The sequence below is a fragment of the Anopheles merus genome, chromosome 2R (assembly GCF_017562075.2).
Source record: "Anopheles merus strain MAF chromosome 2R, AmerM5.1, whole genome shotgun sequence".
Taxonomy (NCBI): Eukaryota; Metazoa; Arthropoda; class Insecta; order Diptera; family Culicidae; genus Anopheles; species Anopheles merus.
In genome coordinates this window covers 7,707,815-7,735,724 of record NC_054082.1, presented here as the reverse complement: position 1 = coordinate 7,735,724, position 27,910 = coordinate 7,707,815, and the positions used below count along the sequence as shown (strand labels likewise).

General features: G+C 46.5%; 1 protein-coding gene across 6 annotated transcripts in view; it reads right to left on the bottom strand.

Moving 5' to 3' along the window:
* The window catches only part of LOC121589310 (ankyrin repeat domain-containing protein 12), a 38,431-nt gene extending 10,742 nt beyond the window's left edge, over positions 1–27,689 (bottom strand). Inside the window, exons 1-2 of one of the 6 annotated variants that reach the window (XM_041908104.1) lie at positions 16,628–16,751; positions 7,182–7,715 (exon numbers count right to left, since the gene is read on the bottom strand). In XM_041908104.1, coding sequence (XP_041764038.1) covers positions 7,182–7,589 — 408 coding nt within the window. In that variant the 5' untranslated portion in view covers positions 7,590–7,715; positions 16,628–16,751. Of the gene's footprint in view, positions 1–92; positions 448–7,181; positions 7,970–15,969; positions 16,281–16,627; positions 16,752–27,240 lie in introns of those variants that run through there. The other 5 variants (XM_041908105.1, XM_041908108.1, XM_041908106.1 and 2 more) reach the window with 5 other exon arrangements.
* Between the last annotated feature and the right edge of the window lie 221 nt (positions 27,690–27,910).

Sequence of the window (27,910 nt, the reverse complement as noted above, 5' to 3'; positions counted from 1 at the left end):
TTGGAACCAAAACCAAAATGCACTAATTAGTAAAACCATGCTACAAGTTTGATTGAACTTTACTTTTCGAATGGAAATAAATATATCTTTACTTTTATACACATTCAGCGGAACTAGCAGGAGTTCAGCAGTTTACAGAGCAGTTCGGACATCTTTTTTTTTTGCGGAAACCTTCGGAATATAGCAGACTTTTCAACTTGTTCCGACAAAACACCTTACTGTTTGGACGACTCACTAGCAGCTGTATGACCACCGATTACGATGCCGGAAGACGTGCCATCCGAATGCGGCACTGTGCGGCCGCTGTGTTTACTTCCTGGGAGCGCAGTGACATTGGTGACGCTCGACTCGACGAGTCGCCCAAATAATCCAATCGCAACGAAAACAGCCACCGACAACCGGTGCCTTTAAAGTGAACGTTATGTTAAGCTAAGACTCGGGACAAAATAACACATCGTGTGGGGACTGTATTCGTGTACGGCGGCCCCTGTTGTGCTGCCAGGCAACGGTTGCCAAGGGTGAACGAGTCGAGCAGTAGCAGCACCGTCGGCAAGTTTGTTTCGACACAAAACCCGACACCAAGCGTCAGCAAAACAACAAAACACCAGTCAGATTCGCGTAAGCTACCGTCGGCGAAGGATGTTGTTGGCTGGTTTGTTCTTCAAAATATCAGTTATTTGGTCGAATTAAAAAACAAATCTAGTTTTTTAGAACCTTAATGAACAGTGTATGTTTATTCTTATCTCATCAACTTATCCTATCCTATCCAGCGTCTTGACATTTGACAACGGGAACTCATTGAAGCAGTAGGACAAGTTCATCCTTACCGCATCCCGGCAAGGTTGGTACCGGTAAGGTTCACCGCGCTTCTCTGCCGTAAACCCGCTGCACGATGCCATTCAACGGCCTCGACCCCATAACGGCACCCGGCTGTCCTCGCCGTCTATCAGTCTGGGCGGTTATGGCTGTCAATGGCACCGGCGACGAATTGAAATGTCCCTATGAATCAACAAACGAACGAAGCAGCTGGCATTCCTCGCGAATGGCACGGTAAAAAGAGAAACAAAAAAAACACACCAGATACCTCGAAGCGGATCGTGCGGTAGTGTGCCGTGAATTATTAACGACCCCGGTTTGACGACAAACCCCGTACGGCTCGGGGAGAAAAAAAAACGGGACTACACCAAGTGCCGTGCAGTTGACGGGCATTATTTCCCACTTGCTCCCGTCGATGATGCGCTTTGGTTGCATTTTCCATTCCGCTTTTCATTCCATTTCATTTCGTCCCTCGGGTGCCTGGAATGCTGCTAGTCCAGCCGTACCTGCCCGGTATATCTCCTTTTGCGCTCTCGACCCGATTGCATGCCACTAGCACTAGCACCGGGGTTCATTCAGCCAGAATGGATGGATTTGAAGGTACACAGCTACTCGGTGGTATCGGCGGTCCAGCTCTTTAGCCATTCGAATGCCAATGCCAATCGAATTTAACTCACCGCCATCGCCACCGCCGAAAAACGGGGCTGATTGGTGTTTTTGACGGCATGCGCTTGCATATTCATCATGGAAACGCTTTGAAATTGCATTCCTACGCCAGTTGTGGTGAAAGGTAGTGAATGGTAGAAAATCGGTTCATCGAAATGCATCGCTAAAGAGTGCGAGATCTGTTCGGTGCAGGTGATGCGATACATCTGCTCGGTGCGGTTTGGTTTGCTTCGTGTTTATGAAAAATATATGATCAATAATTTCCCGGAATCAAGTGAAATGGTGCGAGAGTACAGCCGCTTGGTTGAATAGTTAAGCATCTAACGGGGGATTCATATATTGCTGAGCTTCGATTCAGCTCATGGATTTGATGCCATAAAAGTACTGCTCAAGCCAATAAAAAAACGATGCCACATAGTAGCTTATAACCAAATTAGTTTATGTTATAAAGAACCCTTTTAACGCCGTTAGTTATAACATTTACGCATTCACGGAGTGATTAAAAATTTTCTTTATCAAAATAAGCCATTTTTCACTCACGTATAACACATAAGTTGATTTAAATATGCTCAACTGTTGATTGATAATCAGCTCCGACAACGATCCAAGACTATTTACATCGCTTTCCGCCACTCTACCAAACCAAAAGCGCTACTAAATGAGACAGCTTGCCTCGAGAAGGTTTCGCCTAATTGGAGCGGCCCCTTAGCGCCAATCTCATCCGCCCAGTCTGAAGCGAAAGCTACACAGTCTGCTGCTGCCCAGACACAATTCAGCGGAGGATTGCCTTGTCAACTGGGTCATTCATCCTTGTTTACCATCAACAAGAGACCGATTATACCGGACAGCCTATAATTCAATACGCCTTCTTCGAGCCTTCGAGGCCTCCCTAGCCTGGGTCCGGGCAGCAATTCTGCCATGCCGAACCGAGCCAAGTTATCGAACAAAGGTTACACGCACCAGACAATAAGCAAACCGGTGACGGCAGAAAGAAAAGCGACCACGCACGACACTAGCCGGTGGCCATAAATAAATCTTAACCCCCTTGCTGACTTCCAGCGCTTGCCGAAAAGTGAGCGAAAGCCTATGCCAAATGCTTTGCAAATAATGTCTCGCGGGATAAATGAGCTTTTTCGCTTTTTCCTCGGTTTTCCCGGGCTCTGGTTTGCTCCTGTACACCAATACACGTTGACAAATCCACTGCGTGCGTCCATGGAGAACGTCTCGCTTTAGGACCGGCGTGCAAAATCCTGAAAGAATGATGCGATCCGTTCGCATACATCCATCAAAATGTAAAGGATATTATTGACTGGAGCGTAATTTCTTTTAATCGAACCGGACATCCTTAATCCGGTATCATCAATTAGGACGGGCAACAGCAGCAGATATGGTCTAATCTTACCACGAATCGACGCATGACCAAAAAACATAACAACCCTGCCTAGAGATTCTCTCGTAAGGCTATGTTCTAAATCAAATTCCACGGAATAAAGCGATTGGATTATGGCTCAGAGTGGGTGGGTAGCAACGATAACAAGCAAAAAAGAACACGAAGTGCTAGGACAAACCAACATCCAAGTAAAGGAGATTTTTACTTGCGACGTTCCGTTTTTCTTTAACGGTTGAGTGGGAAAGAAAATTGAAAAATTCTTCACTTTCTAGTCTGTTCCACCACTCCTGGAGAGGTTTGAAGTACTCTGTAGCTCCTACCGGAAGCTTCGAAATAGATAAAATCCCATCAATGTCGCCGGAAACTAACATAGTACAACGGTTCGCTTCCGCCCCTGGCGCAGGATGCTACTACGCTCACTTCTGGATGGACGAACGTTTATACCTTACAGGCCTGCGTGTGCACGGAAGTCAAACAAACGCTCTAGATTCGATCATACGGCGACGTGTTTGGATGTGGATTTTTATATCCAAACTCCTGTCTATATCATGAGTGTGCCCGGATTTTTGGGCAACCAACTTTGTAGCACAACAGCCACTCCCGGATTCATTCGTAACATCCGTGCAGTAAGCAGCGCCAATGACCAACTTGACCAAACAATGGTTCGGCCGATGAATGCCGTTAGTGCTTCGAATGAAATGGCGGTTGAAGACATATGCGATGGCCACCTCAAGACCCGTGTGCACGTAGTGAACCAGCATATTGCTCGACTGGGGTTTTTCGGTACCCAGTGTCCCCCTAAATAACTCCCCGTGGACAAATCTGAACGACAGAACGGTGTATTTGCTTCTGAGTGATGCAAGGAACATCACGTATCCTTTTTTCTGAAAACTCCCCATTACTCTTCTTGCTCTCTATCGCGCTCTTTTTCTCTTTGCATTTCTCTTTGCCCTTCTCTCTATCTCTCGCGGATACCAATACGCCCAACACTTATAAAACGGAAAATGACCCCCAAAACAAGGCTTGTTTTGTCAAACTCCTAAACCAATTGATGTAATGGGTTTCCGGACGGCCTTCGCAACCAACTTTGACTATGCTGGTGCGCCCGAGGTACTACTGTGAAACCCAGCACTGCCGGTCCCAGGACGGATTGGAGTGCCTTTCCTGGACAAACAATGGAACAGAAAGACACACCTACATTTGCTGTAACAAAGCAGCCACCGTCTATTAGCTCTTGGTTTGATGCCGTCCACACCGGTCGTCGTCCATTTCATGTGGGTTCCGAGCGAAGCAAGCTAGGGACTCTGTTTGTTTTGTCCCCGTTTGCGTGGCGCTTCATCGACAGTAGGCAACCCTTGCTGTCACCGATACTGGAGCAACAAGGGACCTTGTACGACTGCCCTTAGGAGATTGGAGATTGTGTGTGTAAAAGGAGTAAACGGTGAGTGCTAACTTGTGTAATTTACGATACATTACTATTGTCTACGACGTTGCGATCGGTTCGGCTACGGTTTGATTGAGTGTGATGACTACGAGACATTATGAAGTCATGTGCTACGAACAATAGAATCTCTCTCGTTTCAATTTATTCTTAATTTTCTCGTTTCTCTTAATTTCGATGGAAAAGTTTGTTCTGTTTAAGTTTTTGAATAACAAAATTAATTTTCAAATAACATCTTCTAATGTGTTCAAAACATTTGCTCGACAATGCATAAATCACTTCTGACACTCAAATCGCTTTGCAGTTCAACTCCCTCTTGTAGTGATCATCGTTTCATGCCTTACCTTCCTGGAAGATTGATTCAATTGCATCACTCAAAACATTTCCCTGCCATACAACTTTGCCAAAGTAACTCTAACAACTGCACCGATTTGCTTGCCCGTTTTGCTAAGCATCCTTTTGAGAAAGGGTGGAAAGGGAAGGTATCCGTGGTAGCCAGCACCGTCAAAATATGACCCATGCACCGCAATCCACCTATACGAGGTGGCTTTGCGCACACATGAGGAGAGGTTTTTTCCCTCCCCCCTTTCTGACAATCCTCATGCAAGATGCAAACGCGCAATGCTCGTGAAGCATAAAAGCGGAAGATTATCGATAAAATGCTCTCCTGCTAGTGGTGCGCTACCGATGTTACGTGCCTTGCAGGCTGGGGCGTTCATGCGAAGAATGTATCGTTTTGTAGCGTTCCATTTTCATCGATACCCGGGAGCTAGAGATGCCACTTTGATCCTCACAACACACACACACACACACAAACGCCGGAGCGGCAGTTACCAAAGATGCAAAGATGCAACGATAGCGATTGCTTCAACGTAACGGCATGAAAGAGGTAGGTAAGGCAATGCGTAGTGTGGGCATCGATCGAACACGATTACGCTTCGCATACCAGAAGTCATCGACTTGTGCACAACGGTGGAACGATAAGAAGCCTTTATCTCCCTCTCTCTCTCTCTCTCTGCTTCTCTCTATTTTCCTCTTTCAGCCGAGAAATAGATACAAGCACCGGAAGCGAAACGATAAACGATGTTTGATGTAATCTTTCTATTTGTTGACATACGCACCAAAGGAATGGTAATGTAAGGCTGTTTCGACTTCTCTTTCAAAAGCGAGTCTGTGCTGCTGGCGGAAAGGCACCATTCCATCCCACTTAGTTTGGCATTAGGAATAAACGTAGCTTATAAACCCTTTATCTCTTCCACTTATCGTATTTTTCATCGCAGCAATCGATGGATCTGAATCACAAAGTTCTTTCAGTTTGCATCAAATGTTTTATAAGTTTGTAAATACGGTGACATATAACATAAGATATTGTTGTTGAAAATGTGTTGGTTCCACATAAAGACCTCAATTAATCGACCAACAAGATCAACTCAATGGAGGAAATTAAATGCTTGGTTCTTCTTCTTCTGCTACTTGGTGTAACGTCCTATGAGGACATATCGGCCTATGCAGTTTTTAGAGACTTCAGTACCACGCAGCCGAATTGACATTTCTTGCTATGGAGGAGCGGTCCATTCTAGATTTGAACTTACGACGGGATTGTTGCTAGTTTTTGTGAGTTGATGACTGTACTACTGAGCCAACCCAAGCTCGGTAACGATTTCCATATCTGTTCTATTTCACACGTTTCTACCATCTACTACCTAGCAGCAATGTTTTTATATTTACTCTCTGTATTGCATCAAAACTTTATGAAAATTGTATCCGTTTACTACCTTTTCTGCCTAAAAACAGCTTCTCAAATGAAACTGATAAAACCTCATAGTGACAGCTGGCACTACATATGTGTTGCTTTGTGGGTGAAAACGTCAAATAAAATTGAATCACAGAGTACGTCACATCCGCTCTTGAAATGAGACGTGAAGTCAGCAAAAACAGCAATCTAATAATTTCTGATTTTATTTTTATTTTACCGCTAACAATACGACGGTGACAGTAAGTTCATATGTTTTTTTTCCCTACAATTGTACAATGTCATCTTGCAAAATGACACTGTGTGGTTTTTTTCTTAATCCCTTTGGAACGTGTTCCAACGTGTTCTCACAACTGTCGCTGAGAGTGATTGACTTTAAAATCGTTTTATAGCGATATAATAAGCGCTTATTCACGTGACAACTACAGTAGAGGTTAGAGAAGCTTCCAAGAAAACATTATAAGAATAGAATTGCTTGCTAAAGGATGACACGCACCTCACATTCAATGAATTTATCCATTTCGATAATGCAGTATCATTGTCCTGATGCTCCAGCGAGCTCCAATAAACTGACAAAGTTGCTGTTGTCGTAACTCAATTGTGGAACGAACCTATATTTTCTTGTTGCCGTGTCCACTTTAACAGAATTGCTTAAAACACGGAGAACGAAGAAACGAAATGGATTCCAATAATTGCAAAATAGACTTTGAAGCTTCCCTGTGCTCGTTTTTCCTTCTGTTCTGTGGAGTTCTTCATTCCTCCTATTGGCATTCGGACTAACTATTTCCACAACAAAAGCTGAATTCGCAAGTGGATCACGGGCAAGAACGCTGATTAGGAAATCCAGATTGATGATACCGGGTTTAGCTGCATGCCCGCCGTGTCCGAGTGATTCAATCGCCATTTTACTTATTAAAGCTAACGCGTAGCTGTCCCGTAACCGTTCGAATCGGATAATCATTGCAGGATTTCCCGGGAAAGGATGGTGGAAAAGTTTAAACGTCTGCACAATGCCCACAGCGGGACAAAGCGAAAAGCAACAGCGCTAACGAACGAAACGAAAGGGGAGCAGAGTGGGGTGTGGGAGGGGGGGAGCAAAACAGAATATCTCTCACCTTTTGTCGCAGCTCCTTCAATATATCACCGGTAAGACCCTGCTGGCAGGCGTACATTAGCGAGGTACATCCCTCGGCCAGCCGCTGGCTGTCGGCCGGTTTTGCCGTCCGTTTCGTTGGATCCTTCTCCTTCGGAAGCGCACGTGTATCGGTGGTCGGGGGCTTTTCGCCGCCGGATTTGGGCCGCTGGTACGAGACGCTCGTGATCGGCGGAAGCGCAAACGTTACGGCCGCCTTGGGCGACGGTTCGGGCGAGCCGGGCGACGGCGACGGCGGCTCGACCGTCACCACCAGCACGTCGTCCCGCGCCTGCTCCTTAAACTTGACCGTGTGCTTGGCGGTGGACTTTTTCTTCCCCTTCACTGGCGAACCGGCCCGGCGGGTTCGGGGTTCACTTCGCGGCTCCATTTATCGCCCCTGCTACCGCAGGCGGGCAGGCACTTTTCATTTTCTGCCTCACGGTTGCTGCCTAACGCACGCTGGGAACGGGACACGCACTGCAGTACACCGGTTCGACGCACACCGGTGCCGTCCCTATCCATTTAGGATGCTCATGCGGAATGGGAATTGGGTGGGAAAGGAGATGGCAGCGTGGGAAGAAATAATTACCTAATTGCACTGTAAACGGCAACAATCGGACACTTCTTTTGTGGGACGTTTGATGTACATCCCTGGCAAAGGCACTATTACGATTGCTGCTTTATCAGTCGTTTGGAGTTTCTGGTTCTGTACACTTATTGTAAACTAAAATGCTTAACTACAGAAGCTTCTGGCCTGCTTCAGAATAACTTACAACAATTTCACAAGAATGTTATTCTTGCATGTAAACACTGTTACTCTTTCATCGCAATAGATAAAATTCCTTTTAAACACCGCAAAAAGGAACTGCAAATTCTAAGCTTTCCACACATTATACATCGCTAGAACGTATCACATCAATTTGAAACCTTGGATTGAGAAATGCAACGGCTCTGAAGGCAAAACAGTTTGTAAAAATATACAGTATGAGCACCAGTAAAAGCTTGGTAAACTTGTTACAAGAAGAGTTTACATAAGGGATATGATTTGAGAAAAAATAAAGCCTTTAATTACGATGACGTAGCTACAGTAAAAGTACTTGCAATAAATCGTCTTGTTGATATCCCCATGTAAACAGTAGTAAGCTTTCTATTTCCATTAAAATTTCAATTTATCTTCAATAGTATGCAACCAACTTTCAACACTTTAATGCACTACTGACCTTCTAGTTGTATCCGCGCGTAAGCCCCACTAGCTGCACAGATAATCCTACACCAGAGAACATCAATCAACTACGAAAATGTGTGAACAGCATCCTAAACCCACCGCCGGGCGAGCACTGCAAGCACCATTTCTTCGGCAAATTGTAATTAATACCGTCCGTTTTCCCATTCCGGCGGGTTTCGTGTGCTTTTACGACCGCGCTTACCACCACCTCCGCCTTCCATATCGCTTCCGCGCAGCCACACCAGCCAAGGCGAGACTTAAGAGAGCACGTTCTATCGCTAGCCCGGCAGTAGCGTAAGAAACGCTTCGCAAGTTCTCGCAGTCGATTAACTACGAGTTTAATTTATCATCATTATCGATGGCGATCAGATATTATTTGGCGCTCTTTCACCCCCCCCCCCCCTCACCCACCATTCAAACCACGCCTGTCCAGCTCAAGGACCGCTAGTATGCACTGCCACCGGGTTTACAACTTGCCGTACTTTGCTTCACCGTGGACTGGGTCTGTAGCGCGAACGTCAGCGCCATTTGGATTTGTGCTGATGACAGCAGACACTCCCCCCCCCCCCCCCCCCCCAAATTACTCCTTTCCTTCGCCCCATTAGAGGTCTCGTTGTTTCGACCGTGGTTGAAATATGTTACACTTTTGGCGAGCAGAAAAGGGGGAAGGGATGTTCTACATTCTGCCTTGAGGCCGTGATGTAACGCGCTCTAGCCCGCAGTTAGTCCACGAGTGGACGTACTGGTTGTCGGCTGTCAGGTGGTGCACGTGTGCTACATAAATATTGATTCCGAAACCATCATCAAGGCACTGATTAAGAAAAGGGAGTCAAGGCTATCCGTCCGGCGAGTGTTCCGTTCGATGCATCCGATTAGAGCCGGCCACCCAGCAGGCGCACGAGCGCCTGTGCCCATCAAGATGCGGAGCGACAAAAGCTAAACCTGTGTACCGGCAATTAACCTATATTCAGGGTAGGTGTATTCAACAGCCCCGGTGCCCCCGGTTGGCCGAGCACGCCGAGCACCGACGTAGCCTTGTTTGCTCTCCAAAAACATAGCCCCCCTCCCGGAGGTGTAGGCTTCATTATGCAAACCGTTCAAGGGTGCCCAAATAGCAGGTCGACCGCAGGCGCTGGTACCAGAAACCCTCCGACACCGGCGGACTTCCCGCAGGAAGTGATAATTCACTGGAGACTACACTAATGCTGCGCCGTTGCCGATCGGGAACTGTGCCACTACAGTGCACAGCAATTTTACAGCCCTCGTTTTGTTGTTTCCTCTCCAATATTCGTTTCGGACTTCGATCGAAGTAATGCGGGATAAGTGGGGCGTATTTCGGTAAGCCTACCATAGGGCGCATTGAGCAAGTTGCATCAGGCGAACATTGTACCGCCAACGCCCGTGCACTCTCTGCTCTGCTTGTTTGAAGATGGTCAAAGATCACAAAACTAACTTCACTCCAGCAACCCAACCAACGAGGCCACTCATATTTCCGTATCACCGCCAGTAATCGACCAGATACATTAATTAATCGATGGATGGATTATGTTTGAGCCGGATGGTTATGCTCGCCGGTTCTTACTTTCCCAAACCCACAGTCTGCGGTATTCGATAGCTGGAAGCTCATGCTTCTCGTTCGGTTCAGTCGTAGTGGGTTTTCGGGAAGGATGGCCGGATTCGATTTCTGCTGTACTGGCTGAAACGACTCAGGGAGAGCAAACTGCCGGAAGTCGATCGAGTTGAGTCCTCTGGATGGTCCATGTCCGTGCACGTTTTAGTGGCTTACAAGTGACACTGTACGCTGCACGGTACGTTCGCCGAGCTGGAAAGCAAATTATGAATCGATACAAACGATATCTTACGTTGGCAACGCAAATGCAACTGATCCAACAGCTATCGATCACAATTAGCAAACAATTATATCGGATGTTTATTATTATTGTCCGTCGATGGTTGGTTTCACTACTTGTGGCTCTCTGCAAGGAGAGTAGCTTTGTGAAAGGAGTGATAGTATTACGATTTTAAGGCATTGCTTTCAACTTGTGAACCGACTCATTCCATCAAGTTATTTAACAGACAATGACAAACATTCTTTTAAATTACAAATACTTTATTCCCGTTCTACTCCTCTCAGGGCACAGGAAGTAATTCTCATTTAATCCGTTTTACTACATCAATAGCTTTTAATAACTAGCTTCATATATTTGCTCGCTTCCTGCTACAAGCGTTGGACCTAATACCGATCCCTTCGATTACACCGCGAGGAACATCAGTGAGTACACCAGTACGGAAGCGTCCCTTATGAATGGGCAGTAAAGCATCGATGGAAGAAAAAACTAAGTTATTAAATTCCAGCAGATGTATTAATCCATCGGTTATTTTTTTTCCCAACGCATACCGAAAGCGCACACCAAGAACAGAGTCTTTACAACAAAAAAAAAACCAGCATCGGGTTCCGCGATGAGCCACTACTATCCGGAACAGATTAAGCGAAATGCGATCCGCACCAAACTGCTCCGGCCACTCGACTCGCAGCCGGAGACGCACAAGGGCCAATCAAGTACGAAGCGCGTGGAATAAGCAAACTCCCGGGAAAAAAAACCGCCCGAGAGCTGGCGAAAGCTTGCATCATCTCCGTTCTAATTTTCTCGCTCCGAAGATGAAAGCTAAATGTTTCGACATCCTTGCGTAAAATGTTTTCCACATGCCCTCCCCTTGTCCGACCAAGCACGGCATGTTCATGAGTGAACGGTGAATTGTAGACATGCTGTAAATCTTTAATAAATTCCCATTATGTTTTTAGTTTTTTTTTGTATGTGTGCTCCCATTCTTGTGTCAAATACGCTGAAAGAGGATCGGGTTTTCGAGCGAGAAAATGAAGCTAGTGAAAGGTGCGCTAAGCTTTCGAGCGTGAGAAGAAAGGGAAAAAACTGCTGGCAAGTTTTTAAGCGTAAGAAAGTACCGATCCATTCCGATGCTACTACCTTTGCCGTTCACTACATTCCGCAGCAACGGCAGCGCCAGCAGAAGATGAAGCTACAAAAAAGCACCCACAAGCGAGAGTTTCTACTAAGTGAGCTACAAGAATGAAGCATCTGCTAGAGCGCTTGCATTATTTTGTGCAGGAAAATTCTCCATTAAACTTGCGTCTGCGTTCGTTTTTTTTTTCTATTTTCTGCTTTTTCCTCAAGAGTATTTATTTACACAACTCGTGGAATAACTCAGTGAGCAGCAGCTTCTTCTTTGTCGTTTCCGTCGGGAGCATCGCACCAGCTACCAACAATCAAGCTGCGGAATGTAAAACGTAGCGGCTTCCCACAGAGGTAATGCTTTAAATTTGAACCATGCACCAACAGCAGATTATCATGGCTTCTGGGTGCAGAACGAGAGCTTTGCTCGCTCGCCACCGTCCTCGCACAGCTGCGGTGACATTCGGTGGCCCCGATAAAATACGAACCAAACGGTGCGCTCTATTTTCAAGCACCATGCGCGCTCCAGTGCTCCATTCTTCTGCAATAACCTTTTCGAGAATTCAAACACGTGTCACTGCCGTCAGATTAGCCTTTGATCTTTCTGGTGCGGGTATCGTTTTTCGATAGTGTCGTGCTTGTTCTGCGAAACCATGTCGGAAACCTATTTCGAGACGTGTAGTGTTACTTTCGTTCGGTGGAAAAATAGCGTAAACACCCTTCAAACCGGCACTGGAATAAAGCCTGTCACCTGTGCAAATGACGTACAGGCACGCTGACTGTGACTACGATGTCTTCGAGGCGCACATATCTCAAGCAACGTGCCATTTATATGAACTGGTTTTATTTTCATTTTGATAACATCTAATCCTGTGGAAAATAATACCACCTATCACAATAATAGTCTTATTACGCTGCGCGTATTTCTTGCGAGACCTCGTTAACCTGATTTCCCTTTCACAATGTTATCTGCTCATCCGAGGCGAAGAAAGCTACACACATACTGTATCGAAACGCAAGCCTCATTGCTGCACATTCTATTAATTATTCACCTTCATCACATCATAGCTTTTATGGCATTGGGAGACGGTAGTCAATCTTCTCCACCGCAGCAACCGCGCAGCACCATAAATCACGGAAAAACAGACACACACCGAATATGGTTTCGGCCAGAATTGTCCATCAGCAAGATTTGTATCTCCGTCCGATGCAAACAACATTGACCAACTCCGACATGACAAATCCTATTTTGCCGCTTTTTTCTCCACTCCCTCGGCCTCCCCCCGTCCTGTATTGTACATATGGTGCTATTTTCCATTCACCAATTCACCAACCGGCCAAAAGGCGGCAGGAGAGCAAAATGAATAATTTATTTCACTCGAAGCTATACGCCCGGCGAGCTTGGCGATGGAAAACAAGATGATGAATATTTCTCTCCTTCCTTCCCTTCCCTCTCCTTCATTTTTCCATTCTCTCCTCCCCTTGCAACAATTTTCGCAGTCTTCAGTGTTTTGGTACTTTTTTTCAGTGTGCTGTATGGGATTTTTTCTTTCTGCCCTGTTCCAAAAATCTATTTCTTATTTCACGAATCCACGTTATCTGGTACATCTGCTTTCTTGTCCGCACTGTTTTGCGCTGCTGATTTCGTTTATCCTCCCGCTTTTTTCGCTTTATCCAGCTGCGTATGTATGTTGATTTAACAATATGTGTGTGTGGGTGTGTGGTTTTGTGTGTTTCTCTCATCGTCGGTAGGGAACGCTCGCTCTCGAAAATCATCAAAGTCAGTCCCGGGGTATAAGGGAGCTTAAATTGATGTTGCGAATAACACACCAGCCGAGGGAACACGCTCGGCCAAAAGTTTTGTCATTTTCATTGGAAAGTTTGGTCCATTTCGTGGAAACGGCAACGAAAGGGAAGGAGGAAGATGTGTTTTTGTTTAGATATTTTTCAACCACCGAAGCTTGCCCATGTACCCTCCTTCATGTACTGTTTGATTCTGCTTGTTGCCAGTGTTTGATCTCGCGAGAGTAAGCATATTTACAATGCTGTTCATGACATAAAATGCCATCTTTTTACGAAGCTTTCGCTATGTTTTTACAAACCATTACAGTATGATTGCTGTACCACAACAGAAATCAAAGTAAATAAATCCTAGCACATTGTGCATCAAACCTCGTGTCAAACGAAAATATATTCAATAAATCTGGTTGCATATTGTTTGGAATAAAGAAAATCTCCCAATCGATTCATAACTTGGAACAAAACTAATCCGCCACGCTTTCTGCATGCACTACCGGGCGTCTCCATCCACCGGAAAGTTGGTATCGTTTCGTATAAATCTTTGCTTTGATTAAACATGGGAACGAACGCTATCCCTGCCGATGGGTGTATAAGATTTACAACGCAAGCTTTCTTACTCGACCACACATACTTGTATGTGTGTGTGTGTGTGTATGTATGTAAAAGTTTTCCCCGATGTGCGCTTGTGGAAAGCAATTTGCGCTCGAGGCGGAAAATATCAATGCGATTTAGGAACATGCAAAGTGGGTCGAAGTCAACCAACTATTGAGACTTGGTACGGCAGGCTATCAGTGTGCCTTCTCCATTCCGATTAGCAGCACCATCCCTGCCCACCGGGGACGATTGTCTGCGTACCGACCTCGACGCACCGCTTGCCTGTTGGTTGCGGCAGTGCGCGGTGCGTTGATTATACTCTTGGGATGAATTATACATGCTTACAGCAGGTTGAATAATTATGAACGAGATATTTATAGTTACATTGTGCCCATTTGTCCATAACCATACGGTGTGTGCTTATTAGCATGGAAATTTATCAAATAATAACTTATCCAAGGTAATTTGTAATAAGAGTAATTGTAAAAAAAAGAGAAACGACCAGCTTCAATTGGTGAAATATTGCATTGCAAAATTTAAAAATATATTGCAACAACGCACACATTTATTACACACCAACGACGGCGACAAAACTTTGCCAAACCTTGCTAACTTTGAGCAATATTTCCTTGTCACCTTGCAAGCGCGGGCGCGCATTTAGTTTCGTTCGAAAACTACAAACTATCGCAATACCTTCCCAGCAGATCGTCACTGGCTCTAAAAACTATCGCAATACCTTCCCAGCAGATCGTCACCGGCTCCGCAAGGGGCACCGTTTCGTTATGCTTTGGAACATATTTCCCACCCAATACATAACGTGAAATATATCGCCCGTTACAGTGTGAACACTGCAAGTCCTTTTATAACGAGCCAAACAAAACAACAGCAAAAAAAAGGATCAGAAGAAGCAAGAAACAACGCACACCCTCACCGGTAACGGGCCATTCGGGCTACATCTTTCTCCGTATCCGGTGGCACGGTGCTTCAAAGCAAAACCATTTTTCGGTGCCCCTGTTTGATTGTCTGTTTGGCAAGGGCATGGTTGATTTTGCTTTCCCGACAAACATACCCACGCACACACACGCACACAAACACACACAGCTCGCACGGGAATTTCGAGCCTTTACCTTGACTGTGGCCCTTTGCCGAGCCAATAACTGGCAATCGGCTGACTGTCAATTCGATATATATTCTGGAATTTTGTGAATCACGACACACGGGCCTCGTACGCCCTACAACCTGCAAACGAATTCCACCTTGAGCTGCTTTACCAGCCAAGGTGTGCTTGTGGGGGAGTGGGTGCAGTTCAGGACCACATCAGCAAACGTGGTTCCGTGTGCCGTAAGCAGCGTTTTGTTTGAACTTCGCCATTGAGGGGGGCCTTGCTGACTTTACGTTCGCTTTTTTGTTGTGCCCTTTCGCATGCAAAAAACCCGCGGCATAAAAAATACGGTAGGCCTGCAATGGCAAGAAAATAGCATCACAGCAACACGCTCACAAACACAGTCACAAATAAACCGGGCGAAAGAATTCCGCCAGCCGAAACGGTACCGCTCGTACCGTATGAAAGTCCGAAACAAGCGTGATGATTGTGTTTGAATCAATTTTGCCAAGGAAATTGGCGAGCAACAACCGCATCCATGCTGCCGTGGCAGGTGACGGAATCGCGCGGAATACGGGTGTAAATAAAATACATCCACAGGCACGGGAAAAGCTTGCCGTATCTTCGAACGGAAAACGGTAACAGTTTGTAAAGCAACATCATGTGCCATATCGTTACATAAAAAGGCTCCGTAGTGTGAGGATAATGCCGATACAAGCAAAAAACAAAGAACGAAGCAGGAGGCAACAATACCTTCAATTCGCAAATTGCAAATTGAGAAAATTCTCCTGCACTTCATCATTCCACGGTAGGGGGCGGGGAAAAAGTAAATCGCGGCCTAATATTAAATTGCGCACACTGCGGCGCACAGCGCAAACTGCCCCAGATACATTTTTGGCGTTTCGGGCTGCCGTTGGTGCTATACACGGGGCTGGTGCTTTTGCTTACCGAGGTGATAAACGAAATAGGCGGTATCAGTGCTAGTGGTAGACCTCACCGACTCAAAAAAGAGTAACAGAAGGAGAAAAGAATGCAGAAGAAGGAGAGAGTGAAAGAATAACTTGCCTGACTTGCTCACCTGTAGGGAGTATAGCGTACACAAAACGAGTTCAAAGAAAAGGGAAAATAAAGCCTACGGTCACAGAGGATCCGGCGAGGGATCCGCAGGCACTAACTGGATAACACCATTTTTTTTTTTGTTTTATGGTTACAAACAAATATCAAGCAAAACTATGCCACCAGCCCGAAGGAATCGAGCGCTGGACAGCGCGTAATTGGGTCAACTACAGTTCCCGGCATGGCCGTGCTAAGGTTCGATCGGAAAACTCCCCTTTTGCTGGACGATTCAATCGATTAAGCGGTTTCGCTACGGGAATCACTAGCACAGGCGAACTACTCACTACGACTACACTGTACCTTTTTATCAACACGCTTCCAATGCTATTTACATTATCAAACAGTTTGGAACGCTTCACTTGTTTGCAAACGTTACTGTTGCAATTTGTTACAAACACTACAACACTTGATTTCCCTAAATGACTTCACAAAAGCTTTACAAAAACATTCCTTTTGTTTCTGAAAAATCAAATCCCTTCCCACTAGGATGCACCAACAATCCCTCTAAACAACAGATTAAAGTTGCAGCAAAATTGCCTTCATCGAACACATTGCCTGTATCACAATACACCGAGGCACACATACACGCAGGATGTAGAAAAAAAAACAAGATCACTCACACACACACACAGCACAGCACGCGCGCGCGGCCACTATTGGAAGCACACTGTACGAGCGAGCGGGCATAAAACACGGCCACACCAGGCAGCACACCGCGAGGTCCGAAAGTGAAACCCACCCGTCGTCTAGTGGAGTAAACTTTTGACTGACACAATTCGCCGCCAAAGTTCAGACAGCGACCGATGCCGACCCAAGCGCACCACCGATGCCGACCCAGCGAGGAGACCTCCGCGAGGCCGGAACAGCCGAAGTACCGACCGCGGCCACCCTGCCCCCCGCAACAACAACAACAACAAAAAAGCCGGAAGCTTCGGTTGTTGTAGTTTGTGCGCCCGCAGCGTGCTGGTGTTGGTGGTACAGGGTACCCATCCCCTGTTTCTACTACAAGTGGCGCCGTCCCACTGAACTTAACCCGTGTGCAAACGGTGCCCTTATTCGCTCACGGCCCTAGACTGTATCGTTTAATCAACCTGCGAGGGGTGGGTGGCACAAGCGAGACAGCTTGCTCGCAGCGCGCGGAAAGCAACAAACGGAGAAAAATCGAACCCATCGATGGGGTAGCCCCAACCGGTGCCCAACCAACCAGCACTAGTCATCGATGAAAGCGGAAAACTTGCCCCGGAAGCCTGTGCCATTGAGAGGTGTGTGTGAGGGGGTGTTTTTTTTTTGTTGTTTTTTTATGTACGGAACCGTTCAAGGAAAATGGTTGCTGCTCCAACTGAGACCGTGAGCCCCATGCCCCATGCAAGAGCCCTCAGCATGCCGACACTTCAGCACACACAGGTGTGACAGGATTGACAAGTGCGTGTAAGAGTGTGTTTTGATTTACCCACACCCACTCAAACGCATGATTGAAAAAGTCCTCCAAAGCTTTGGCCCACAGTTACTGCGTGACAGGTGCCTGGGAGTGGTGCGCGGAAGACCTTAACTGGCAGCGGCAATGAATGCAAGACTTTTCGCAAAGGAAATTTTGTGGTCGAGGGAGGGAGGAAGGGGGGGAAAATATTTGCATAATCTCATTCGCAACACCTGGCGCCGCACTAGTCCCACTGGAATCTGGTTACACACACTGCGGCACTGTGCTACACAGCGTCCAGTAAGTCAGCATTGTTTTAATGAAAGCACCCCGCGCACTGCACCTTTGCTTCCCACGCGAAACCTCCACACCTTTTCCACTACGGCACCCACCCTGCCCGAAAAGGGGTGATGTTCACTTCGTCCGTTTTGTATGCAAAGTAAAGCGCCGAGTTTGCCGTTTTGCTACAAAACGACGTGTAAATATGTTTACGAAAATTACTTGAACGTAGTGTAAATTGCATTTTAATGCTGGCTTGCGTTGGGATGCTTTTCTGGGACAGCTGGCTTCACCTTGCTCCTTCCCCTTTGCTTTACCACCTGCTTAGAAACTCGCGTGAAGTTCTCGCCAACTTTCACTCCCACCCGATTGCCCGATTCGGTCGTTCGGGAGAAGGCGCGTGAAAACGCGGTCACCTGCGCGTCCGTTTTGTTGGTCAGCCTGGTCCAAACACTGGGTAGCCAGGCAACACACCAAGCGCTTCCCCCGTCCATTTCGGACCTTCGGTGCTCTCCGGGAGTGTGTGCGCGCGTGTGTGGCCCGTTAGTGAGTGGCCAGAAAAAGGGTACTACACTCACCACACACACACACACACGCAGCCACCACTATCGAGCGGGCCTGACCATGAAAAATCCGCCCGACATTCGGTCCAGGCAGGCCTGCGGCGGACGGCCACCAGCTCCAGCTCCAAGCGGGCGATGAACGCTTAATGGAGCTTTCCATCCGTTGAAGGTGATGGAAGGTAGAATACATTATTTCTGCCTGTTGTGGCCCGTTGCAGTGAACCCGGGCGCAACGGGCCCGAGATAAATATAGCAACATGGGACGGTGACGGGATCGCTGCGTTAACTTTAGCTTCTTGGTCGTTCAGCTTTAGCTGCTGCGATGATGTGAAGCGTTATAAAGATTACGGGACGGCGCTCGGTGAATGATGGTTTTATTGTGTTTGATTCTATGAATCCTCAGCTAGGCTCTGTAGTCTTATTGATCGACTCATACGTCAACAATCATTCTTCAATGAAGGCACAAATACCACTCAACAAGCTTACTGTATTTCAAAAGAAACACACAAACTTACAAGCTTTTCAGAACCTTGCATCAGGAGCCTATTTTGCTTCTGTACATTTTCTGCTTAGCTTCTTCTTGTGGCTCAACAACCGTTGTCGGTCAAGGCCTGCCTGTACCTGTGGGCTTGGCTTTCGGTAACTTTCTGCGTAACTAACCAAAATTAAAACAACCAAGCAATTACAATCAGAACTCTTTCTCATCAATCAACGTTTCAAGTGGACAAAAATGTTTTGCCAACATATTATTACTGAATAATGGACTTCATTATCTTCCGCTTTCTACGAAACTTCCATATCGTGATAATGACATGTTCGGTCGAAATCGTTCACTTCTTTGAAGCGAGTGCATCGATCGAAATTGTCAAACAGCAATCACTATCCATTGTTACTTTTAATTGCTTTTCCAATCATTTCATATAATCGTGCGCACCACTGACAGTTATCGCGCTATCGTTGTGTGCGGTCATGCGTATGACACAATTGCCTTGCTATCAGACATGATTCGGTCGAGCAACAAGAGCAAATTTAAAAATTTAATTTAATTAAGGAAGTAACATTTAAAAAATCTGCAGCTTGCATTCCCGTCAATCTTTCCTAAAAGCTTCCAAAGCCATACAGTATTATTCAAATGGAGTGCATATCATGCACAGAATCACTACTATAAGAAGGTTTAGAATACTGGGTTTTGTGCCCTTTTTTCAACGCTCTCTGCGGATTTGGAATGCACGCTATCTGCATGCCACATTTGATAAACATTACTGCGGAATTGAGGTGAGACTGCACTGCACTGAACCAGCGGCATGCCGAGTGCCACGGGGACACTCTATTTGCATCCTACGGACCAATGAAAAATGTGATAAACCTGGACATTAATCTCTCACTCAAGCTCTCAAACGGTTGGGCTGAAGACCGGGACAAGCTGGGTTGCCTTTTACCATAACAACACGTTCACCGCTAGCCAATCGGTCCTATAGGTTCAGAGGTGTGTGTTGCTCCAATACCGTACTCGACCGCCCTGCCTGCAGCTTTGGGTAGCAATTTGCCTTTTCGAATTATTTGGCTGCAGGAGGACCAATGTACTCCAATGTTTAACGAACGATAAAACAAATATCCGAGCGCAGAGATTCAACAGTGCGTCCAGCTCTGCGATGTAAACTACAGCGCAGGCATGCTGAGCTGTTTTGAGCTCCGCAACGGGGTTTTGCAATTGCCAGGGGTTACGGCTCACAGCGCACGGAAATCGGCATGAGGTTTCCTTCGGCTCTTCCGTGCCAGATTCAGGTTGAGGTCGAGCGGATGTTACTGTCCGGTAGGTTGGGCTTTCGGGCTACAGCAACACAGGGAAGGCAGACAGCAGCAAACCAAACCATTGGTGGTTAATGTTTCCGATCCAACCACCGGTTTGTGCTAACTGCCAGTAAGCGTTGGCTCTTGGGCTGTGTAAGTGTGTAGCTTTGAGTGTCAGGAGAGCTAGTCAATTTACTTTACGGAAGGAGTCTAGTAAGAGTTTGAAAAATTGTCTATTTTGAGTCGAAATCTCTTCCAATAGGCCTTTAGGACGCTTGTTTAAACACTGACTAATGTAAGTACTTCTAAATCTGAAATAGGAACTCAGTAAACAATTGAATTTGCTGTGCCTAATACTTGCTCGACAAAGTAAAAATAGTTCTCTTGGTTGTTTATTTTCGAACTTCTATCTGTTCATGCCGTCCTTGCGTTCGATTGGAAAAGCGCAAACAGCCGAGTGCGAAGCAAATGGGAGAGGTGGAATAAATTTCGGACGCTTCAATTTCGGAGGTAATTTCTCTCCCATTATTTGTGGATAGGACGGAAGGACACGCGCTCTGTTCCTACGTAGAGTAATACCACCCGGGGCCTAGGTTCAACAGTACCACGCTCGGTTGGGCTGGTGAGTTTCTCCGATACAGCTCGAAACGTGCTAATGATGGCCTTGTAAATCGTTTACGCCACGGTAAAATGATAGGCAACCAAAACGTGCCAAGGTTGCAAGTGGGTACATCGTTCGAAGGTGGATGAATGGCGGAAGTTAGCCCGGGTTAGTTATGCCAACGAGGTCGATGGGGAAAATTGAATACGATGTCAGCAAAAACGTCTAATTCCGATAAACGCCTAACCAGTTTGAGGGTGAAATGGTGGGTAAATGGAATGTTAAACAGAGTTTTTTTAGACCATCCGATTGCGAAATTCCAGCATAATAAACTAATTTCTCGTTTTGTGGAGCTGCGTTTACGGTAGACAATGAAGCATGGAATCTAAGACGCTGTTAGCAATCGGCCAATTAAAAGTTGTTTCAAAGATTTTCTCATCAATATCATTTCATATTTTAATTTTAATATTTAATTTTTAACACATTCTCCTCTTACTAAAATGCACACATAATACCGATGTATATGTACTCTATAATCAAAATACATAAACTAAAAGATATCGTATAAATGCAAATTTCTACCCACAGGATTGTGAGCGCTTCTGCAAACGCACGATTTTCTCCCGCAGCACACACTGGCGGTACGCTGTAAGTAACCGGGCAATGAAATGATTAATCGCCATAATTTTTCATTTCAGCAAAATATTCGCCTTCCGCCCTATAGCAAACCGATGCACGCTCCCTGCCACCGTTTGGTGCTGCTCCCTTCGACGGCCCGTGTCAAACGATATGATGAATGGCATTCCGCTGCAGAGAAGCACTGCCATCTCCCCCAGGACCACCATTGCCAGTTTTGGCCGTGGAATCGGGTTTAATAAATGGTACCTAATGCCCGCCAGACGCCGGTATGCCTCAGCATCGTCAGCAACTCAACTGGCCGGTTCTTGGGCGACGAAATCTCTGACAGGCACTTGTTTGATTTTTAACCCAAAAATTATATCGATCCCTTCCGTACTCCCGGACGGCCGCCAGGGTGACTGTTGGCGATGGTTGAGAGAGAGAAAAAAACAATCTCAATGCAAATCCTTGCAAAAATGTCAAGGACAGCCAGTCTCATTCATCACCCGGTGGTTGAACATGCAGATAGACTCGGAAGGCATTACAATATTTTACTCTCCGTTTAACTGTGGCACTGCAAACATATTTTCTTTCGCATCTAACCACAACTCATTTTCAGTAGCTTCAATTTGCGTAAGCTTCTCTCCTACTACGTGAAGGCGTGAGCATCGCTCCACCGTATACAGGTATGATGTATTTTTATTGACCCATTCAAGGACTACGCTTCATTAGATAGCATCACGCTCAACGCCCTCGTGATTCATTTCAAACACCCCTTACAAAGGTCGAACGCCTTCTCACGCTCGCCATCTAAATCTCCTTCAGCAACATTCCATTTCGGTAGCATTGACCCAATTCCGCCTCGTCTTGGACGCGGGAGGAAACTCACGGCCTCGGGTGTGGTACGACCCCGGTCGTTCTGCTTTACTGGCTGCCGGGAAACACATAATTGACCGTATTCCCTTCCGTCCGGTGTGCTCCCGGCCACAGAACTGCCCACGGGAGCAAAAACCCCGGCCCAGAGCAAAAAGGTAATTTGAATGTTTCCGTTCATCATTTTATTTCCTTCCCGCCCCTGGACACAAACACCCACCTCCGTGGGTGGTTTGGTGTGTGATTTGCTGCTTCCTGCCTCTCTGCCTGGAAATGCGAGAAAATTCCGTTCCTCTCACAGTAAACGCTGCCACCGTGTGCATGCACGCCTTTTGCCGACGATTATCATCTTTATAATGTTGGGTCCAGCTAAAAGAATAACCTAGACACTGGTGGGGTTGGGTGAGTGCTTTGAATCAGGGCAGGTGGGCGAAGGTCAATTATGCTGTCACATGCGAGTCCTAGATCAAGCAACCGGGCGGGTCATGGGAGGAAGTTCTCCGGCTTGCCTCTGTTTGGGGCGAGAAAAGATGGATGGCGTTACAACCACCGGAGCAGCAATTTCCCACCAGCAACACGGAAGGTCAACACGGGACTGTTCTACGGTGGGTGAGCATTCGGTCCAGCACGAAACAACCCCCTAGCAATCATCTTAGCCTTCCAAGACGGTCGTGACAGTGTACCATTCTCGTTGGGAGCTGTGAGAGCTTCTTCTGTAAGCCTAGCTGGATTTTAATGTACTTAACATTTCCCAGTATAAGCGCGTCATGTACGTCAACAACGAGACAAAAAATAGCAGATTAAGTGTCAAAGCCAAGCGAACGAGCCGAACGTCACGTCGTACGGTGATCTCACGCTCGATGCATCAACGCCCGCTCACTCGGAGTGCGTCTTAAATGCTACGCAAAATTGCATCCTCGCGTAAGCGTCCGCAAATATCGGGCTTTCCGCGAGTCGACGTGAGTTCGTGCTCGTTTGCCAGGCACGGCAGCATTCCTGGAGCGGTCAACACAGCGCCAGCCAAGTGCAAGGATGAAAGTGCTCAATCCAGCATCAATCGAATGTACGTGGTGTGTACCGGTGCTTCCCAACCCGTTTCACCTTTTTCGATACACGGGCTTCAGAGTGACGGCTTCAGAGCAAGCTTTAAACGGATTCGATTGATTGAAAAATGACCGGAAGAACCGCGTGAGAGTTAACTTTGCCAATGCTCTTGCGAGCGGCTGTAGTTTACTGACATCGATGAGCTACCAATCAGAGGAAGAAAAAAAGTGTCACACATCCCTAATGGTCACGTGAGACGTGTCCTACTGACATGCTGGTACGTGGAACATTTCCAGGACTATTTTTTGGTGTACTCTCTGCCATTTCAAGCATTCAAGGTTAACCGTGCACAATCGAATCGGTAAGTTGCGGTCGGGGGCAGTATGCTATCGTTCATTCATTCCGATTTCCCGATCGGCCTCTCCCGACCGCACACATCCTGCCTCCCGTAATCCACGATCTATTATTACTATCCGCTATCTCAACGCACCCACATGCTGCCGGCGCGGCCATTTTATCACGGAGCACTTCCGCTCACAGCCATAAATCAAACAGGTTGCTTCTACGCACACACACACACTCTACCGCACGCACTCTTCACTTAATCCCCGACACTGGACACTGTCAAACTGGACCAAGGTTCCACGGCCGGAAATGCTGGAAATCCAGCCCCATCCGCGTCCCATTTCATAAAGCGCTTTTTGGGTGGGGCGGCTCGTGGCAAATCCCCCGACTGGAGCACATTCCACCAGCCCCGGGACGGAAACGCGCATTCAGGGGTTAGAAGGGAATCTGTATTATGTTTCTCGGCTGCCCAGCGTTTCCTGCTTTTTGCGGCTGGAGGTGATCTTTTTTTTTTGCGTTTCCTGTACACAAAAGCAGTAGCAGTGACATGTGACTGGGTTTGTGGAATTTTTCGATCGCCGTGCATGGGCTTTCCGGTCAGTTTGGGGACGCGTCGAGCTGTGGGGAACACGCAATCATCAGCGGTTATCAATAGAATGTACAGCCAGACGGCATTCGTGGGGAATGCTTTAAATGTGTTTATTTTAAATGCTTTAAGCAAGAGGTTAATGGCAGTACAGGGATGATTTTGCTGGATACAAAAATACGATAAATTACTGATTGAAAATACATTTGTATAAAAACAATACGTTCACATTTGTATCAAATGTGGCACAGGCAAATGTGCAGATCTTCATTCTCATGCGAGGCGCATAATGCCTTCTTATGCACTAACAGAAACGTTAAATTATAAATCGTCATTTTAATAAATGTGAACAACGAATCTCTCGCCACTTTCTCTTCCAACCACTTCACAGTACCGTCACACATAAATAATCTACTCACAATTTGGCCCGCAGCGACGCTACGAACCTAAGCTGTGTGAACTACTGTTCCCGCTCCCGCTCGTGAGCTCGCGCCCCGTTCCTTATCATTCATTCGCATTGCAACACAGGCAGCATCCGTGCAGAAACAAAATAAAGCTCCTGTTTAATGTTATATTCATGCTGTAATCGTCACCCTCTTTCATCACTGGCGTTGGCAGCAAACGCGACATTCCGGACACTTATCTGCACTTCAAACATTTAAACCAGCCGCTGAAAGCTTTAAGCTTCAAAGTATTTTGGATCCCCTTTCCTTTTGAGAGGCGCATTCGAAAAGGGTAAAGTGACAAAAAAAGCCCAGCTCCAACCCTTCACGTCACGGGAGGCTGAGCACCGAGCACCTACACCAGTCCCTCGCCGACCCAAACCTCTCCCGCGTTGCCTTATGATAATTGCTTAATTTCCACACGAAAAGGGTTCATTTTTCTAACGTTTTCGTAAAAAACAAATACCCGAGTGTTTCAAAGGGCTCATGTTTTATGTTTTGCTCTGTGTGTTTGTGAGTGTGTTGCAGTAAGATGAAAAGGCATGTTCGCCTATTTGATATTCCTCCCCGTTCGAAGCAAGCGAACATAGTAAAAACAAAACCAACGAGCAAAAAAGTACACAATCGCTATTAAAAACATGCAAATATCTCCCCCCCATTCACCAGCCATGGTGACGGGCGCATTCCAGCCAGCCAAGTTTTAAAGCATTTCATCACGTGTAGGTGTCTGTATGGATGTGTGTGTGTGTGTGTGTGTGTGTGTGTGTGTGTGTGTGTGTGTGTGTGTGTGTGTGTGTGTGTGTGTGTGTGTGTGTGTGTGTGTGTGTGTGTGTGTGTGGTGTGTGTGTGTGTGTGTGTGTGTGTGTGTGTGTGTGTGTGTGTGTGTGTGTGTGTGTGTGGTGTGTGTGTGTGTGTGTGTGTGTGTGTGTGTGTGTGTGTGCTTGCGTGGGCAAACGAGAAGGACACATTGCGATAAAATGGCGACGATAAGCGTCTTCGTTCGTACCCGTCGCCCAGGTCCGAAGGTTTGCTCCTCCTTGAAGCCGATGCACACTGGCGATGGAGAAATAACAATTTTATAATCACTTTCAATGAACACACAGCGGCACGCCACACGCGTCATTGCATCGCATGACGAACGCAACATGTTCACACACGGTGTCGGCAGGATCCTCGACCTCTTTCGACCGAAAACCATTCGGAAGGGCCATAAAACAGGCGCTGTAAACGCACCGGGGCTCATTCGAGCTACTAAGTATAGCGAGGGCCGCTGGCACGGTGCGGAAATGACAATGAGAATAAAACGGTCCGATTCATTCCCCACTTCACAGTGTGGTGTAAATTGATGCGTGCACCAGAGGAAGTGTTGTAGGCCTTTTTTTATTCCTCTTCTTCGATCGTCCTCTGGTTTTGATAAATGGTTTCGACTTTTATGCATTTAACCACACATGCACGCACGTACGCCCGCTGGTGTTGGGCGGGTGAAAAGGGAAGAAAAGGGCCACGGACGAAAGCGAAACCGACTACGCGCCCTTCAGCGAACCGTCCTTCAGACGATTTTGCTAGACTTCCTTGACGCGCCACGGCATGATGTGAGAAGCCGTAAAGGTAATCGTAAAAGATTGCCAAATGATGATGCCATAGGGTGTCGATTTGTCTTTATTGCCCGGCCCGGAAGCAGTTACACTCGATCATATACGGGGATGGAAATTTGATTTGGTTTCGACAGCGGGGAGTGGGTGGAGCTCATTTTTTTTCTTTAAAGCGTATTCCCATTCCCCATTCGGGTTGAATGAACGATCTGGGTGGGGGGGTTTACAGTGCTGCCAGTGTACCATAAACGTACATTTATGATGGTATTTCTTCCCCCCTGCCTGCTTGGGCAATGTATTTTACTGTTCGAGGATCCTACATCCGCTGGATGTGTACAGGAGTACAATTTAAATTGAGGAATGTTATGCATTGAACGGCCTATCGAGCTGGGGGTTACTGGTGCTGTAGAGGAACAGGTGCACGAATTAAAATTGTAACCATCAATTTCCAACACCCGATACGTAGAGGGGACCGAGAACAAAGAAGACTACACATTTTTGTGCGAAAACAATTGTAATTCATCTGAGAGCAGCAGAGACGAGACGATGTTGGTATGGGAAATGGTTTACAATCTTCCCATGAATGTCTAGTTCGTTATCATTCCTTTTACTGCAATAGCAATATTCAATTTCAGCTCCATGGTACCTCAACTGTTTACAACCAGGCTGAAATGCATCAGTGATACCAACAGATTATACAGATTAGTCGTACGAATAATGTTCAATAAATTTGGGTCCAGGATCACTGTACAGCTCTGGAAATTGCTATCGTACGCACTTGGTACTTGTAACGGATTGAATGAAATTATGATGCAGATATTTTATGAATTGGATCTAAATCGAAAAAGTTTAATTACATTCTCAGCAGAGATCCTCGCACAATTTTACAGCAGTAAGGATCATATCTATGACGAATTTAAGTGCATTTTAACCGGTTCTCCATTCACTATCATTCTGATCATGCATCCGAACACCAACTGATAGCATTCTTAGGACCATGCTAGGCAACATTTATTCAATGCTATCACTGCCCTCTCAAGTTCTTTATGATCACATATAAAACAATTCACCCGCTACTTACCCGATACAAACGCTGTGGGCTGCGGTACATGATGCTGTTGATCTGAATGCGCTGAGCGTTGCAAATCGTTTTATCGCTCCCCCCTAGTAAGCTGCGTTAGAAGTTCCACCCGAATCCAACCAACAGTTGTCACAAATATTTGAACTTTGTCAGTATGCGAGGAATTTGCCAGTATCCTTTCGATGCATTTCTCAGCATTCGTACCACTTCAGCGCGACGTTGTTGTGCACACGTTCTTCATCATTTGCTTTTGGCGTTCAATTGCAATTCTGCTTGTTTGGATTGGACGTCCACGTTGTCTCATAACACAAACACGCGCACGCACGCACACCTGCACACACAAACACACACCCGCACGATGAACTGAGCTGGGATGTGTTGCCTATCGCAAGCACATCGCGCTGAAGCTGTCTGCCGAACCTGTCAGCGGTCTGATTAATACTAAACTGCCGACCGTTCCCTGATCCGGGAGGTGCCAAAAATTGAGTTTACACCTCGCGCACCACCCAAAGCAAACTGACCACACTATCATCACGACCGCGTGTCGAACGGTTTGCTCTTGGTCTTGACACCACAAAATCACGATCACGAACCAAACAAATACAAACACAGCTCGTTGATCCGTCAGCAAAAACAAAAAAAAAAGCACGCAGCCACTTCGTGCGGGCGG